This window comes from Rhopalosiphum maidis, chromosome 3, assembly GCF_003676215.2.
Source record: "Rhopalosiphum maidis isolate BTI-1 chromosome 3, ASM367621v3, whole genome shotgun sequence".
In the NCBI taxonomy this organism is placed as follows: domain Eukaryota; kingdom Metazoa; phylum Arthropoda; class Insecta; order Hemiptera; family Aphididae; genus Rhopalosiphum; species Rhopalosiphum maidis.
The window spans coordinates 24,750,324-24,770,130 of NC_040879.1; the positions used below are offsets into that span (position 1 = coordinate 24,750,324).

Genomic DNA, 19,807 nt, shown 5'->3' on the forward strand with positions numbered 1-19,807 from the left:
TTATCAAACATATTTAAATTTAAATAACAAGACAAAGTAACATAATTTCTATAAATAGTATTATTTTGATAAAGGTACATGTTCTACAATGTAAAATATTATCACTATATTTCAGAAACTTAATTTATATTATATATTGTATTCATAATAAATATTTTAATTTATCTATATAACAATATAGGACTAAGTTAGTACTGTGTTAGTGGAAAAAAATAAATATTCAAACAATTTTTATAATTTTAGAAAATTTAAATCATATAAACCACAAAACATACAACTGTATTTTAAAACAATATAAATTAATAGGTACTGGAAAATTAATTTATTACCAATATTGTTGACTTCAAAATATAAAACTGAATACACTCAACACAAATAGGTTTAAAAAAAAAAATACGAGAAAATCTGAATAAAAAAATTAAGTGTAACATATAAATAAAATATAAAATGAAAAAAAAGAAACAGTAAATTGGAGTTACAAATAAGCCAAATAATAATAATAATAATAAAAAAATTACACACTAATTATTAAAGATAACATTTGACTACAATCTGTATACAACAGAAATGAGATCGCTCAAATAAATCAAAAATTAAATTAAAACAATGTACATTATGCTTGGATAAAAAATAACACCGAACATTTTTTCTTTGGGCTTATTGGTACCTTTTCAGGCTGAATAGTAATTTCTTCAGTTGATAATGTTTTAAAAATATATATATTATATAATTATCGTGAATACAACAGTATGGTGTTAATACAATTATTATAATTTATAATATTGGACGGATTCAACTGATAGAAAACACTGAATATTTTGTATTTCTAAAAGTAGAAAACACAGCCATGTTTTATAATAATTGCGTACAATAAAGTAAAAAAAAAAAGGAATTAAAATGTATACAAGAATATTTGTAAAGCTACGTAGGTTCCTGTAAATATTATAATAATATTTTGATTTATGAACAATTATTCTGTTTAATCCACAAGTGTACAACATTAAAAAAAAAATGTAGGTATAATATAATATAAATGTGATTTTAGCTGTTATAGTACATAACCCATTACAACACAGTTATATTTATTGTAGTATTACTATTTTTGTAATTCATGTTTAGACCTTTTCTGAAAAGGAGAGAAGTAAAAAAAAAGAAGACACCGATCTAATGGAATATTTTACATATGTCATACATTGTCTACAGAACTGGATTTATGTTTTATATGGTAAGACTATGTGGTTAAAATAGAAAGAGCTTCGTAAACATTAATATTATTATTATTATTAATATTATGTGCACTGCCTGTATCGCGTGGATTTGAAAATTGTTGTTAGTATACTGTTCTTAATGCCTTTATAAACTAGATATGTACCTATAGAACGAAAATCGAATGGGCTCAAAAAGCTAAAAAGTATAGTGGTGCGTTAGTAGTACAATGTTATTATGATCGAAAATGTTATAAAAATTAACGTTTTAAAAAAAAAAAATTAACAAATTATTCATTCAAAAAATACTACACATTGACGACAGTTTGATAAGGCTTAAAAATTATATAAAAAAAAATATAATGATAATAATAATGTATCGTAAGACACGCAATTAACAGGATTCACCACTTGTTCTATGCCGTCTCTTTAGCGGATTAAGGCACATTTTTGTCTTATTTCTGCTATTTAGATGTCTATTGTTTGCAAGAGCATATGCAACTGTCTGAACACATTGCCTAAGTTACCCTGCACCGTTTGCCTCTTCAGTACAAATGACCTGATATCCATAAGTATGTTTTGACACTTGCGACATTTGTTATATCTATAAATAACAAACGGTTAGTGTGATTTAATTTTGTGTAGTTTAAATATAATGTCTAAATAAAACCAATGGGCTAAGGAAAACTACAAAAGGTTAGGTTGTACTAATATAAGATCTATAAATGTGTACACTCAATTTTATTAATCAATTATTAAGATATAGTAATAACTATATAAATGGGTATATTGTTTTTAAAATTACTTAATATACTATTATATTCATATTAACAATTAATTATTCTTAAGTATAAGCATATTATTAATAATTACTGTTATAAAAAAAGAGTTAGAAAATGTATTTGAATGTTTATCCACGAAGACAACTATTATCTTAAATATTACAAGATTTTATAATAAATTAAATCTTACTTTTAAAAAAAAAAATTCTACTAACCTTTCTTCTTGCATAATATCAACACCTATTGCAGAAGGTGGTCTTTGTATATTATTCTTAATGACTGGCATAAAATACTGCAGTATATCTCTTATGGCTTTGAAACTTATATTTATGAATCTGAAAATCAATATCAAATAAAAAAAATTAAGAGATTTACATAAAATTAAACATTAGATAGACCATTAGGTGGTTGAATGTATCATACATAAACTACATGTATTAACATTATATGTTTTATGTTTATAATACATTTAAAATAATTTAAAATTATAAAAACTAAATTCAGACCTATATCTCATTGATAAGACATGGATCATAAGCATGTATTTTGATTTGCAAGGAATTCAAAAAATAATTTAGTTATGCATTTATCATTGAAATTAATTATGTCATAGTAACAGCAATGTTTTAAAAATGTCAAATGCATCCCCCAGTCAGAATAAATGTTCATGTTAAAGTAGTAGTTTTTACTCTTAGAAAATACTGTACAACAAATAAATTAATAACAGTTCTATTTTTAAACTGTTTTTACTAAACTAAACAATCAATTAAGGAAAGTAAGCATCATTTAAATCCTAAGGCATAAATGGGCATAATATATTGTATTATTTTAAAGTTATAATAAAAGGTTCTAATTAATAGGGATAAATTTAAAAACATAAACATAAAGAGTATCTATTTTATTTACATAGTTTGTATTAATTGATATATTTAAAAATTATTCTCATGTAGATACAACCTATACCGATTTCAATAAGGCTTTGACTTAATGAATCAAAATATATTAATTAAGGGACATCTGGTTTTGATAAATCTTTTTAGTTCTAGTTTTGTTTTTATATATTTATGGAAGATATTTAAATATTTTCAAGTTAAGTGTTTGGTGTATTTTCCAATATATTTTGTTTACACTGGTGTAAATCAATAAAAACACCTATTCCTATTTATTTTAATTATTTGCCAATAGTGCATATAAAGTATAAAATCTCAGTAAACAAAGCCTATCCTTTTAAATCAAATTAACTTAAAGGTTCCCAAACAAACTATTCTATCATCCATTAATTTCTGCGTTTTTCCTAGTACCATTATATCATTAATTTCTTAACTAATGAACCACTTCAAAAAATAATATATTTTTTCAATGTGAACACATCCCACCTTTAATAATATTGATAGACTCATTATACTTAATGATATACATTGTAATTTTATTTAATTCATTAAAAATTGTATATATTTTCAAAGGGCTAAGCCATTCAAATAAAAGCCTTTATTAAGTACTTACGCCTCATTGCCACTTTGAATTAAATCAGATATCGAAGGAAGAAGCATACTGCAAACGTCTAGGCACCAAAGATTTCTGAAATAAAAATAGAGCACAATTTTAATTAAAACTAAATACATTTAAGCACAGTGGTATACACATAAGAGGTGTTAAGGTATTCAACATTCCTAACCCCCCCCCCCCCCCATTAATTTTTCCGTGACATTAAAATTACAAATGATCAGTGTTTTAAATCATTATTAATTTTAATTTAGATAAAAATTAAATATTTATTTAACAATAATAGTAAATATTCAATTGTGTTAAAATTACATGATGTTTTACTATAACTTAATATTTATATTTATTTTTATTTTTATAATGAAAATAAGTAGCGAATATTTTTTAGTATATACAAATAATAAATATATATTGGTAGTATTTGAAAGTGCCAAATCAAGCATAGAATTATTTGTGTAATTCATACAACTAATTTTAAAATGATTATTTAAAGAGTACCATAATACTTTGAAAGTTTTCTTATGGTTTCAATATGACTTTTACAATTCATTTCAAATATTACCAATAACTTAATAATTCTATTTAAAATTTTAATTAAACCTGTTATAAGATTTTTCTTAATTTAATCAAATAAAAGTTAAAACTAATAAGCAATAACCTATGTTACTATATTTTTATTATTATATATTATTATATATTATTTTTATAGTAACATAGAAAATTTATGTATATACCACTGTTTAGATATAATACTAAAATACAAAATTTGTAACTTACGGGCGTTGTGTAATAATAGAAATGAGATCTGATATAACAGCATCATCATTCATGGAAACAGCAGAATTTACAGCACACTAAAACAATAAATAAAGTTTATTAGTTTATTAATATACATAGATACATAATATAATTTGTTTCATATAGGTACTTATTATTACAAACCTTAAAATTTTTATTAGTCCATAATGTCTGTATAATGTTAAGATAACGTTGTCTTTCTTTGAGCACACCCATAGTGGACTTATGGTTTTTTGAAAGAATTTCCACTATGTCTTCTTCATCATACATGACATTATTTAAACTCTAAAAAAAAACACATAGTCATTACTTTTTTTGTTATAAATTATACACTTGTATTATTATATTTTACAAATTAATAGTTGAAATAATGTATTACACATTACTTTTAATAATATTGATTCTAGTCAAAGTCAAAAATTGTAATAAATAATATAAAAGGCAAAAAAATAATGTATTATATTGAATGTTAATTTTGGTTTTGAAATTTAAATATAATTTAATATTTTTCAACTTTTTATGTTTTAAAAAAATTCCGCACATTTGTACAAACATTTTTTAATTCCCCAAAATCATCTAGGGGAAGTTCAAATTTCTTTGCGATGATATCAGTCTTTTTATGTTCTGGTGTAACTAAAAAATCATCAGCCAACAGTCGTTTATGTTGAGGTAATGATGTAATTTCATCTGGTATTATTTTTCTTTGAGATTGAGGAGATGTATACTTATGTCCATAAGCAAAATGATCTAAAATATATAAATATATAATCAAAATATATGATTTTGCAAAAATATATATATATATTTTTTTTCTAACCATTTTGTCTAAATACTGGTAAAGACGATGGACGTTTAGTTAAGCTTTCGTTAATTACATTAGAAGATACACTACGCATTGAAACTGATGATGTTATATAAGGATTGTGTCTTTTTTCAGATGCCTCAATACTATCAGGTGTTGATAAAGGAGTTGGTAAGTCAGGAGTATGGTAATCACCAGAACTTTCAAACTGAGGTAACTGAAATGAATCACAGGGAGTAGAATCCACGGATGAAGTTTCAGCTTCTGAATAACTACTTTGCATTACTCCTTGAGAAAGATCTGGTTAATAAAATTGTAATATAAATGTAAAAATATAATTTATAACATAGTATAATGTATAAGAAAAATAATATACCAATGCTATGTTTTTTATCTTCTAATTTTGCAGAAGTTGATTGATTTCTATTTACTGAAAATTAAAATACGTATTTAGTTTATATTTTTTTTTTATTTTTTTATTGTTTTATCTTACCTTCACCAGTAAATATATTATTGGAATTATCTGTAAAAAAATGCTAACATAATTATTCATGTAATTAATAAATACAATATGTATAAATATCAATATTACCGTCTTCAGATAAGGGTGAAAATGGAGGTGGACTTCTATTTACTGAAAATTATACAAATCTTTAGTAAAAAAAATGTTATTACTGACAACATACTAAAATAAAAATGATTTTAAACAAAATATATTATTCAGTATTTAGAACATTAATTTGATATTTTAAGTTAATTATATTTATGCTCTTTATATTTAAAATAGATGAATTCTCATTAAAATTTATTTTTTATGAACATGATTACATTTGGTTTGTTTTTTAGGATTAAGTATTTACTTACAGATGTATCAGATTTTAAACAAACAATTAACAAACCATTATTGTATATGACAATATATAAATTTACCAAAGTTAAAAACTACTAGTCACATTAAATTATTATTGTTTTAAATTTATAAAAAGTATTGATTTTTTTTCCATACACATTATATTTAACACAATAAACAATAAGAATTAATATTTACTAAATACTGAAAATATATTTATTTGCAACTACATAATATGTAAGATTTTCAAACTATAAATTCAGGTAAAAATTTACAATTGTATAATGATAGTATATCACAATTTTATACATTTTAAGTAAATACCGGTTTTATAAATGATAAATAATATAAAAAATATCTAAGTAAATAATGCACACAAACACAAAAACTGCTTAAACAAATGTCAATATTATATAAAGTATAAATATTGAGATAACATTTATAGTAACATCACTTATTACAATTTATAAATTTATAATATATAAACTTGAAACTAAAGCAAAATTGTTTTCACATTTCTTATGATATAGTTAAACTGCTTAAATGTTATAAGTTATAACTAGGGCCCGACTTTTAATGCTAAATGTATTATTTATTGAATGCTCTTTGACAATGTATTCTAAGTACATAACTCATTTAATACAATAGATACTATTCTAAGATGAAACTTTTATTTTGTAAGTTTTGCATTTATCAATTTTTTTGGTTTTTAGTGCATAAATGTAGATTGAAACATTATATAAGCTTTTGGATTAAATTTGAAAATTCTAAGTATTATATCAAGAAATATTGTTTTCATGATACAATAAGAACTCACTAGTCTAACTTCAATGGGACTAAGGGTTGTCAGATTATTTAAGATTTGACCAAAAAAGAAAAAGAAACAATGTACCTTTTATTAATGCAAAAAATATGCTTGTATATATTTTTAATTTATAATTTGTAAATTATCTTGACACACAAATTAAAAACTCACAAGTAATTTAAATATTATAGTGCATTTAGCTATATTTTATCAAATATATATTGTGGATTTCCAAACCATATCATTATACACAAATTTGTTTAGTGGGCACATTATGTTTTCAAAGAAATAATAAAAATAAAATAAATAAACGGAATGTTCTATTAATAAAGTCAAATTTACAAAATATGTTTCCCTCTAATTTGCATAGTTGTGCATCTATAAGAAAATGATGGTCATTTTTTAAGTATTATTGTGTTGAAAAGCCATATTTTGTTAATTCTTTAGAGAACTTTTTCATAGCTTTTAGGGCATTTAAATTCGAGCCCTAATTTAAACATTTAACATTTGTAAATGATTACTAACATTAAAATAAATAGACATACTTACATATTCTACTTGGTTTAAACGCTAAATAATAATTTATAACATTATTAATTTTTTATTTACATAAAAATTATTATTAGATAAAATAACTATACTTACAAGTTCTATTTGGCTTAAACACTGAATGGTAATCATGAACATTATTAATTACAGTTTGATTTTCATCATCGATATCAGTTTCGCTTTCATCAATTAATTTCATATTTGTTCTAAAATTATATAAATAAAGATATATAAGTAATTACCAAGTTAAAATGAATACTTTAATAAAAAATAAATATTTGAAGCTAACATGGTTCACTAGTTAAAGCCATAAATATATATCAGAAAACTTTCAAATTTGGTATTTTATAAGTATATTTCGTTATTTTTCTTATTGCACATATTTTTGTCCCTAAATTTTGTTTCAACTTTTTAGGACAATATTTCAACTTATAAACAATGCCTCAGTTCATAGATTAATTAATTGAGCTGATTCATATTATAATTTAAAACAACTTAGTTTACCATTGTAAGTATTTCAACATTTATAGTTCCAGTGGGGTAAAATTCTTGTTATAACATAATTTTTGTTCAAGAGCACTAAAATTAACTGTTAAAAGAATAATAATTTGTTATCTATGAATATTTTATCTGCAAAACATAACACCATTATTTTAAATAAGTTCTAGTGGGGATTTGTCATAACAATAGAGTTGTTGGTTACATTCACATAGTTAGGTTTATCAATTATCAATGGGAGTAACAAACAACTTGAGTCCAGCCATTTTTAGCATCCATTTAAATATGTCCACAAGGTCAGCATTGCCTAATTAATTTTAACTTTATAAAAATTTCTCAAAGTATTATTATTATTTTTTAATAATATCAAAAAAATTAACCAACAAGACCAATGCAAATAATTTTAATTTAAAAATATAAATATATATTTTTTTATGTTCAAAATTTGAAATAATTAAAAACTGATAGTTGAAACCTTCATAAATATTTTAAAAACATGACTAAATCAAAACATTTCAATATTAGGTTTATCAATTTCAAAAACTAAATAAAACTAATATATTATTTTCACATACTTAGGTTTTATCATTTCTCGTGACTTTTGTTTATTAAAACTTTTTCGAACACTAGTATCTCTTGTAAACATTGTATTAGTTTTTGATGATTTATCAGGTGGTGAAAATTGATTCTTAAAAGGATATTCTTCAGGTAAATTAATTAACCATGTTGAAACATCTGTTAATAAATGTGAAGCACCAACCTATAAACAAAACATGTTTAAAATTGTTTTTATAAAAAATAAATTAACATATAATACATAGAACACACATTTATATATATAAATATATCTTGTACTCAATTATGTATTTATTCTATTCAATTTTTACACTTAAATATTTAATTACTTACAATGCGATTATCTTTTACAACTAACTCGTTCATATTTCCCCATTTTACAACTACAGAGTCACATACTCTAGTTGGTTCTACACCATATACCCCAAGGTAATCATTACCACCTCCATATAAAACATCTCCTTTGTCATTGAATTGCAAACATCTAGAGAAAACAATTTTAATTATTATAAATAATAACTCTTTTCTATTAAAAAATATTTTTAAAAAACATGCTTAGAAAAATTAGTATAAATAATGATGTACCTAATTATAGATTTGTCTGTATCTATTTGAGAAATAATACTAAATCGCTCCAAATCTAATATATTAATTTTATTATCTGTTCCACTACTAGCTAATAAAAATACTAATGGATGAAATTGAATTGATGTTACTGCTCCTTTATGTAGTTTATCAAAAACATGAATCATGCGTCCAACTCTCAAATCCCATATCTATAAAATAAATAGCAAAAATAAAATAGTTTTACTATTAATATATGAATAATTAGACTAATAAAATATTTTTAAGACAATATAAAAAAATGCAGTAAATTAAACTGAACTTGAAGCTATTAAAAAATTGTTATCACATTGTAATTTCATAATGATAACATTTATTACTATTTGTTTACTTGTTATTAATAGCAATATATTTAACATTTTACAGTGAGTTTGTAATGAAAATCTAGACTTAATTTTATGAAATACAATATATACCATACAATTATATTAATAATATCTAATAACTAACCTTAACACATCCATCTTCATCGCCAGAAGCAATCCATAAACCATCTGGACTGTATTTTAAACTAGATATAGATGCTTCATGACCTTTATACATCCCTATACAATGTGAATATCGATAATCCCACAACTGTAAAAAAAGTATGTTAGTACATTATGCTATAACATATTCAATATAAATACTTGATTATTAAAATTATACCTTAACATTGGTATCTTTTGAACCCGTTACAAAATATGAAGATGAAGCAAAAGGAAAAAAATCTAATTTTGTAACAGCCGATTTATGTCCACTAAATGTTTTAACTTTTTTTCCTTTAGTTAAGTCCCATACTTTTAAGCCACCTGTTTGGCTACCAGCACCCACTAAATACTCAGATGGATCAAATTGTACACATTCAATTGGAGTTACGTGACCACATAAGCTCTAAATAAATTAATAAAAATTGTTTAATAAAATAATTCTTTTTACATGAACTTAAGGTACTAGACTTTTTTTACAATAATAAAACATAGAATTTTAAGGGAAACAATTATTACCATAAAACATGTTTCACTATCAACTTTCCACAAATTCACTTTGTTATCTGCACCACCTGTAGCTAATACTAAGCCACTCTTTTGACCAAGAGCCAAACAAGTAACATTTGCATTGTGTGCAGCAAATTCTTCTACATAAATACAAAAGTTAATACAGCTATTATTTATAAAATTATTTTACCATGAAATCATATTTAGACAAATATATATATATTACATAATACAAACAAAATAAAAAAGTCAATGATGGATATTTAACTCAATTATAGCTCACTTTGTAATATGTCAGCATTAATTTATTATTCCAAATTAAATAAATCATTTAGAAAACAATTCTGAATAGAATAATAATGAACAAATGAAAACTATAAAAGTTATCAATAAAAAAATTAATTTGCAGTTTCATTCTTAAAAAAAAAACAATAAAGTAGGAAACAGCTCAGCTGCATAGTAAATATTGAGAGTAAATACCTTATTTGTAATAAGTCACTATAATGCAGTAGTGTAATTATGGGGGCTGGGGAGGATATGGAGATATATCCCACCCCAGACGCTTTTTTTTTAGAATAATCATGATTAAATTCCTGTTAGCACTTAGCTTTAAAAGATTTTAAGATCAGAAAAATTTTAAAATAAAAAATAAGAATTCATGGATATTATCATAGTTGAGATTTTTTTTTTTTATTTTACTAATTTAAAACTATGATAGCTCAACAATTACAATATATAACAAGAAAATTGTATAGCTCATAGTTAAAAAATAACACTGACTGATAAAATCTACAACTTACGACTCTTGTTATCATTTTTAACTAAAACTTTTTACAAAAATAAATAATATGAATGTGGTTTAGACTGCAGGGCTTATTCTAAAGCGCACTTGGGCTTGTTTTGCATATTTGGAAAAACAAAATGCGCACTTGATAATCAATTTTAGCGTAGTTGATTTTTTATAATTTATTGCTATATTATTAAGATAATACAGCAAATATTAGTTCCTATAGATATTAATGTGTTTTTAAATTTGAAAAAATTAAGTTATTAGAAATTATAGACAAGAGCCTTTATTGATGAATATTTTGTTAGTATTAAACATGTATAGCTAACCTTGATTGTAATTTGTAATAGGTACTAATATTAGAAATGCATTTGTCATTTTGGGTAATGATTTAAATTTAGTAGATTTTAACATGTAGGTGTAGATACAAAGATTAAACATAATAGATTAGAAGAAATACAAGTATTTTTTTGGCCATTGTCTAAATTATTGAAGTGAAACATTTATCTGCAGGGTCCAATGAGTTAAAAAATAACACTATTTTAATTGCTTGTGTTAGTTACAGCACTGACGTTGAACAATTAATAAGTAGGTAAAAAAAAATTTTAATAAATCAATAAACTGTCAAAGTTTGTATGTAGAAACACAAGAAATGGAAAATTAATATTTTTTTGTTCATTTCAACATGCCTGGCCCCCTGCTCTTCAAAATTGAAATTCAACTAATTCGAGTCATTCAAGACCAGCAATATAGATATAGAAATTATGAAATTTTGTATCAAAGACTCATGTGCTGAAGTCAAAGAACAAGAATGAGTTAATGGGGTTTTAATGGCAGTTTGAAGTTTCAAAAAGAAAATCTAATGATGAAAAAATATCAAACTGAAAACAATTTTAAAAAAAGAACGTTATAACCTTATAACATTGTGTTGTGTTGTATCAATTACAAGAAAGGTGATCAAGTGGATATCGCTCTGCTGTATAGTAGAGATGGAAATGAGTAGGTCACTATAATGGATGTGTTAAATTTTAATGCAATGACTAGTATCATTGTATAAAATTTCAAATTTCAATGGTCTATAAATAGTTTAAAAAAATATTTTGAAAATTTAATCGTAAATAGATAACGCTAGTATTAACATTTGATAAAAATTTCAAGTATTTACAATGATTCGTTTTTGAGTTACAGCAAAATCAAAAATCGATTTTGTCGAAAAGTGGTTATGCGTAAAAATTCTCGTTTTTCCGTTATTTTTTCAGGGTTTTTCCTCCTGTTTTTCCTGACACTTTTGAATACTTCTGCAAATTTTTTAACTTTGACCCCCCCCTCACTCCCCCTAAGTACCAACTAGATGCAATTTCCTTTACAAAGAGGGGCTGAAGTCAAAAATCAAAGCATTATTACTACTCCAAAACGTGATGACAAACACAATAAAAAAATAAATAAATAAATAAAAAACGCACATCATTATAAAATACTAAAATCAATACATTCATCACTCCGTCCAGAATCTAAAAGTAAAGTAGACATTAATTAAAATAAAATATTTTAAACGCGAAACACGAATGTTTATTATTTTATTTCTTATTTATAGGTTGAATTTTAAATTATTCCACTTCAAAGCTAAAAATATTATTACTTTTGACTATACCTAATAGGTATCTGATATTATTTTTCGATTTATAATTCTATTTTGATAGGCTTATTTTTTAAACAAAATATGTAGTTGATTAAAATTCTTAGAATAAACCCTGATAGATTGGTAATGAATAAAAACATAATATTATTTATTCTGTGGTATAAGGTATTAACTATTTTTCGAATATTATATTACTGTAAACCACGGACTAAAATATCTTAGTCCGTGCTATAAACCTTGAGCAACAGTAATAATCATTATTTTTGTAAATAGTAAATTACATATTAATTATGAACTTTTACTAACTTAAATACTTAATAGGAACGCTTGAACGGACTTACGATGTTATTAGTGTATTGGGACATTAAGTTGAACCCCGATGACGTACTGGATATTTTGGCGAAAAAAACGAAAAGAAAAATTGACTAGATATTATAATTTATGAAAAATATATTAAATTTAATTTAATTGTTTACTTTAATGTCTTTTAAAACCATTATTATACCATTTACTTCATTGAATTTATAATAATAAATTAATATAATATTGAGATCTATGAAATTTAATGGTCAAGGGTGGTGTGGGGGGGCATAGCCCAACTAGAACGATAGTATAAACTTATATCCCAATCCCACCCCAGAACCAATTCCTAATTACGCCACTGCATACATAAACAATATACATATTACACATTATATGTATAGGTTAAATTTAAATTCAATAATAAATCATCTTATACAAAAAAAAAATATGAGTGAAGACAGTTTGTCAGACTATATAATATATTAATATATACCTAACCAAGTATATTTTATGATGTACCTATTTATATCGAATTTAAAATATAATTTATTTTACTATTAGTAATGTGGTAGATAATATTATTTTTGCCAAAAACATTACATTTAAAAATGTCATTGTGTATATAAAATATAACAATATACTATAAAAATTTCAATTACCAACAAATAAGCTTTTGAAATTACAAAAATATAACCAAAATTGTTATTTTCGACTTAATTATCAAATTTTGTAGAAATTATATAAAATAAAATCACTTTTTAAATTTTTTTATTAAAGTATAAACTACTTATGAGAAACCTAGAATTAAATTTTCAAAAAATTTTGACTTATTAAAATATTATTTATTACCATTTATTTGAGGATAAATAGTTATTTTATGGGTGAATATATCCAATATTTTAAAAATGTTTTACTACAATCACTCATAAAAATTTAGTTTGATATTCCAGTAAAAAAATTTTTTTTTTTTTAAATAGGTTGAAACTTGTAATGAACACTATATTAAATTTTCAAATTTAAAATATAAAAGTTTATAATTGCAAAATTTTTAAATTGAAACGCTTATAAAAAATATTGTAACTATAAATGTTCAATATTTTTTAATTAATAAATAAATAACTTACAAGGAACCTTGTATATTATTTTAAATATTTTTACCCATCAAATAATATTTTGACATTTTTAAAAAAAAATTTAAATGTTTATGAATAGTCAAAGTCAAAATATTTTGAAAATTATATCATGTATAGAAAATGATCATGATAACATTTGATAAAATATCAAGTATCTATATGGTTATTAATTTTTGAGTTATACCAAAAAACCAAAATCGCTTTTGTTAAATACTGGATTTGTGTAATCATTTTCATTTTCCTTATTTTTTTTTTTTTATATTTCCTGGTTATTTTGATATGTACTGAGAATTTTTAGATCCAATTAGCTATTGGAAACTACCCTCAAAGATTTTTATTGAATTAATTTTTTGACTACTTATCATGTATCCATATTACATACCAAACATACTAAAAAAACACATACGTTATTCTAAAAAATTAATACATTCATTTCTTTGCTCAGAATCTAAACTTTCAATTTCAGCTATCTATTAATAATTAAAAAAGAATAAAAATATTTCAAAATTAAATTATACCATTTATTTTAAATTTTAATGTTTATAATATTGCATATTGTTTTAAATTCTTAAAAGCATTAACTTTTTAATTTTAAATTTAAAATGTTATAACTTTTCAGTATTCTCATTTCATAAATGCAATTTTTAGTAAATATATATTATGTATTTGGTATCTTTTTTAGAACCTGAACTAAACAATGAATGTACCCACTAACCCACCTTTTATTAATTTTTATACACTCTATGTCATTATAAAGCGATGATTTGGAAGTATAGGAAGAAGTAATTTTTTCCGATACCTTTATAATTACATGGAAGTTTTACTATACAAAAAAAGCTAATCAAAAAAAAAAATCATTGAAAAAACTAGGAATTTTCAGTATCTAAATCTAAAACAATATTTTATTTGTGTTTAGGTATATAGTTATACATTATATATATGAACAAGTCATTATAAAATTTAAAAAAAATATTTTAACTTTTTAAATATTTTTTTTTTTTTTTTTGCAAAATAAGAACAATTTTATATGGTCATAAAATATAATTAATTATTATCTGGCTCATAATAAGTCAGTGTTCTACAGATTGTTTTTACAATACTTAAATAGTGATACTTACGTAATTTGCAAATATGTTTGTTTGGATTTGCCATTTTAAAGACATGTACTCTGTAAAATTAAAATTAAACAGTTTTTTATTTAAATTAAATAATTTATAGTAAAAATATAACATTTAAATTAGGTATTATTAATTACAATTTTATTTTTAAAAATACATAATATAATTCATAAAAAAATTTTTAAATTATATTTCATTCATAAATTAATAAATGAGTTTTTGGTTAATATGTGTTAATGTAAATCAATATCTATTAAAATTTAAATATTTTACTGAAGGTTATAATATTCAATTAATTTGGTAACAGTTCTTTTACAGGTCTGATTTACTATTTATAATTTCAATAACTAAAAAAAACCCTATATTACATTAATTGAATGTTATAAATGTTTAAAAAATTATATAATTTTGTTGTTAATAAGAATCTGTACATTTTTTCTGCATTAAAATGTAAAAATATTAATAATAAAATATAAAAAATAAAAATATAATATAAAAATAATAAATAAAATAATAAAATATTAATATTAATATTAATATATTAATATTTATTAATATTGATCTGGATATATAAATTATTTTTTGTTAGTTATTAATAGTCTATTTAAAATATTTCATGGTTTTTACCTTTTTTAACTGATAAGCTATTTCAATACTTGTATTACTTGTTAAATTGATCATATTTTTTTTTATAAAACATTTTAAATGCAATCTTTTACAATACGTTTAGGTTTTAATTTTAAATCTAATTTAACAAATATTAAATCTAGTTTTTCAAAACTCATTAGATATATAAATCATGATATATAGCAAATTAATATTTATTACCTAGTATAATTATTAATAGATAGTAAAATCATCTATGCATGTTTTTACTTCTAAGTTTACTCAAATTATATAAAGATATTTAAAGTGTTTAATTTAATTAAATGTTATAACCTATTCTATTAAATATGTATAAGTAGCTAATAATATGGAAATCCTATTTTGCACAGTCTTCAAAATACCTACATAACTTCAGTAAGAATTTAGTTTTACATAACTTTGATAAATGGATACATTTTGAATAAGTAATCAATTTTGTAATAAATTATAGGTAATACAAATATAATAATATTCTAATAGCTGAAGTACTATAATCAGATTGTAGGTAAATATATTAAGACACTTGTTACCAAGCAGTAATGATAATAAACATTTAAATTTAAACAAGTTCAGCAAACATTAAAAAAATAACCAACAACAGAACACCATAAATAAGTAATTGTCTACATTAGATCATTTTATGTTGTAGTTAAAATTCATCTATACTAAGGTTTGTTAAGTATATAAAATAATATTACAAAAAATGTAATATTTATAACACAAAATGTAAATAAAAAACATCAAAAAGATTTATGACTTGAAAAATATAAATTTATAACTATCATACATTTCAAGTGAATTATTAGTATATATTTAAACACAATACTGTGCAAATCATTTAAGTGAATATGTTAATATAAGAAAATTAATAACAACTGACAAATGTCAGTTGTTATTTGTTTTTATACTATTAACAAAAGCTTGGGTACCTATAGTATTAGTAATGCAATAATAAAGCATTTATACTAATTTATTATTTAATGATATTAATGTCATTAATGATCTTATAATTATTATATTAAATAAACCTAATATATATATAATGTATAATATATAAACTTTAATGAAAAATGTAATACAAAAAATAAATCTCAAGAAATATATGAAGAAAAAATTTTTTTTTGAAATATTTAAAAATTAAGATTTTTATTTCAAATTTAAATATTTAATAGCAGATAATAAAAAGTTAAGTGTATTTTGTTATCACATGACAGCTAACACAATCAATTAATTAAATAATTGTATAAAAATATTAATTTAAATAAGTACGTACATGATAGACGTACATAATTAAAATTTTTAAAAATGTAGATACTATTTATATGATTAATCTTTGTACTTTAATTTAAGCTATGTTTATTTTTTTTCTACAAAATATGTGCAAACAAGATTCAATGCATCATAAGAATTTATAACGATATTTTCATTGTTTACTATAAGTTTTATACAGTGATTATATTACTTATAATAAAGAGATATTACAAGTATTTAAGTTGAACTTAATGAACTTTATACTATGCTTTTTTTCTATCTTTTTTGAGAGAAACTTATCTTTGACCTTATTCTTGAGACTATTTTTCTGTTAATTAAAAATGTTACTAACCTTATTAATACAATATGAACAACATTATTTATAAAAATTTTTTTTTTTTTTTTGACCCTAATAACAATGTTTCTAAACAAGTGTGTTGTAAGTATGTTTAGTTTTAGAATACATAACTAGGTAAACAACGTTTTAAACTTACATTTGCAGAGTGACGAATAACCATAAATTTGATTGAATATAGTCAGACGATAAATACAAAAGCAGTTCGAGTGGCTGTTAAAGACTTTGACTGCGATTTTGAACGTTGTTTTGATTGATGTTGCTTCTTACACGAAGAACGTAGAAAAAAAGTCAGTTAATTCGACTACCACGGGCATCTGCTGCTATGCCTTATTAAAAATTGTATTTTGGCGTTTAGCATTGCCGTTATGAGGGGGCACTGGTCTACAAGTCAATGTTTTGGTTTTTTTCTCTTTTTTTGATAATGACACAACGATGATAAGAAAATTTGCTCCGTTTACAGTGATTACGTTTTATCAGCGATTTGTCAGACGGGAGCGACCGCGCAGGCCCACGGAACCGCGCAATAAACCACCGCCACCACCACCGCCACCGCCTTCCCACCAGTGATCGGTATAGCCGTAATACCGTGTCTGTGTGTACCTACTGCGTGTAGGTCACAAGTACAAAATTGAAAATGTACAAAACCGAACTACAAGCTGTTCTGAATTTCCGGCGACTGCGTTCTGTATTTCTGTGGCAGTGTGGGCAGTTGTCGTGTACGCGACGTCTGTTCCTCTGTTCACCGTGTTGCCGTGACAATAATGATAAAAAAAGGAATAACAATAAAGACGATTGTACTATATTATGTTGTATGAAACCATGTCCACTATCCAATATGCCGCACTACCACAGTGCCGCTGACAGGACCGTGCACAGATCTGAGGTCACACACTCACACACTCACACATGACACAGATGCCAGTTCTGAACTCGCTGTGATCACAGGTGTCGATCGCTTAAAAGTGATTTTACAATAATATGACATATTATTATTGTCGTCAGTTTCCTGTTTTAACGTACGATATTATAAATTGTATGTATCTACACTGATGACGTACAAACGATTTAGAACGCTTAATCTTTCGACGAGATCACCTCCAGCTATAATTTGTATTTATTTAAATGACCATCAAACGCGTTTTAACCGTATACAATGAATATTATGTTCAACTATTACACATCCCAAACGTCCCAACGAATGTCGAAACCACGATACTTTTACTTTTCTCCGTCCTAGGTCAGCGAATAATAAATAAATTACCTACATATAGATATTATTGTAAATAACAAGTAGGTATAGATAGATTTACGACTTATTTATAGTCAAATGGACTGTAATAAATAATTAAAAATATTTTTTATAAGTGTCTACGATAGGTAAAAAAAAGCTTATTTCATCAAAATAAAATATTTTTAAAAATATAAACGTGTGCCTACCATTATTGTTAGGTGGTACCTATATATTCGCCTATGTAACTTTGTGTATGAATATAAACGTAAAACCTATAGATATATACCCAAAATCTAAATATACAATTGTTTATGATCTAACTATCTAAGCGTAAGGCTTATATAATATATATTATTATATAATAAACCAAAGATTTTAAGTATTTCAACAATTCAATCTTAGTTATTAGTGCCTAATATAGGAGAACAGCGCGGAGCTGTTGCACCGCGGAGTGATAATTTTTTACAAATATTCATTACTTTAATCCTATCGGCTATCAATTCATTACTCCGTTCACTTGTTTCCTACAGTGAATATTATATTTTAGATTCTTTTCTTTTCTGTGTTATAATTTTTTTTAGAAATATCAATAACCAGTATTCGCTGATTCCTCAGACTCTTCTACTGCTAGGTCAGAACTCAGAAGCTACAATAATTTTTTTTTTTTGGGTTACACACAATTTTGGTCTAATTAATGTAAATTAAAATTAAAAATAACTACGCAAATAATTTAAATGATACCGTTTTTATACATTTTATTCTTGTGTAAAATATCGTATTGACTTAATCAACACACTGCACACAGCTTGTGTAAAATTTCATAAGACAGTTGGGACACAATTCGTGTACAAGAAACTCGTCAACTGCGATTCTTGTTCGTTGTTGTATGTAGTTGGTACTAAGTTATTACCAATTATTCGTGACGAGTAGAATCTATTTCGTTGGAAATTGAAATAAAAATTAAAATGGAAAAATATATATTATTAACACAGATTATCTTAGTCAGTTGTATTAATATATACATACTCGGAATGTTGGGATGACTATCGATAAGATTCGAAGAAGGAACAATCTATACATGTAATAATTAGATTATGAATAATTTGTTAGGTATATTGACATATTGTACATATTTTATGCATGGTTAAGTTTATTATTACTTGTAAAACAATTATGAATACCGTGAACACTGAACATCTATTATAAAGTCTATAATAATTATCAGTTTGTACTTTATACAGTCTATATAAACTAAAGCGTATTTACAATGTATAATGATTTATGTGTACATTAATAAAATTATACAAATTGACGGGATAATATGTTTAATAATATTTTAGTATTTACTGACTTATTAATGTGTACTAAGGTAT

The 19,807-nt window shown here is 23.6% G+C and overlaps 1 protein-coding gene across 3 annotated transcripts; it reads right to left on the reverse strand.

Moving 5' to 3' along the window:
- Nucleotides 1–423: 423 nt before the first annotated feature.
- Nucleotides 424–17,619, reverse strand: LOC113556071 (katanin p80 WD40 repeat-containing subunit B1). Of its 3 annotated transcripts, none has more exons than XM_026960805.1 (20): nucleotides 17,340–17,619; nucleotides 14,950–14,999; nucleotides 9,979–10,109; nucleotides 9,641–9,865; nucleotides 9,443–9,568; nucleotides 8,954–9,144; nucleotides 8,702–8,852; nucleotides 8,368–8,552; nucleotides 7,391–7,500; nucleotides 7,295–7,315; nucleotides 5,683–5,724; nucleotides 5,584–5,613; nucleotides 5,467–5,520; nucleotides 5,106–5,390; nucleotides 4,842–5,035; nucleotides 4,433–4,573; nucleotides 4,268–4,344; nucleotides 3,491–3,565; nucleotides 2,203–2,322; nucleotides 424–1,809 (listed from the first exon to the last, which is right to left on the reverse strand). In XM_026960805.1, the coding sequence occupies exons 2-20, from the start codon at nucleotides 14,981–14,983 to the stop codon at nucleotides 1,674–1,676; spliced, it is 2,328 nt and encodes a 775-aa protein (XP_026816606.1). In that variant the 5' UTR covers nucleotides 14,984–14,999; nucleotides 17,340–17,619; the 3' UTR covers nucleotides 424–1,673. The 3 variants fall into 3 exon arrangements, with proteins under 3 accessions (XP_026816606.1, XP_026816605.1, XP_026816607.1); XM_026960804.1 differs by having other exon boundaries at nucleotides 425–1,809; nucleotides 4,830–5,035; XM_026960806.1 differs by lacking the exon at nucleotides 7,295–7,315 and having other exon boundaries at nucleotides 425–1,809; nucleotides 4,830–5,035; nucleotides 17,340–17,618.
- Between the last annotated feature and the right edge of the window lie 2,188 nt (nucleotides 17,620–19,807).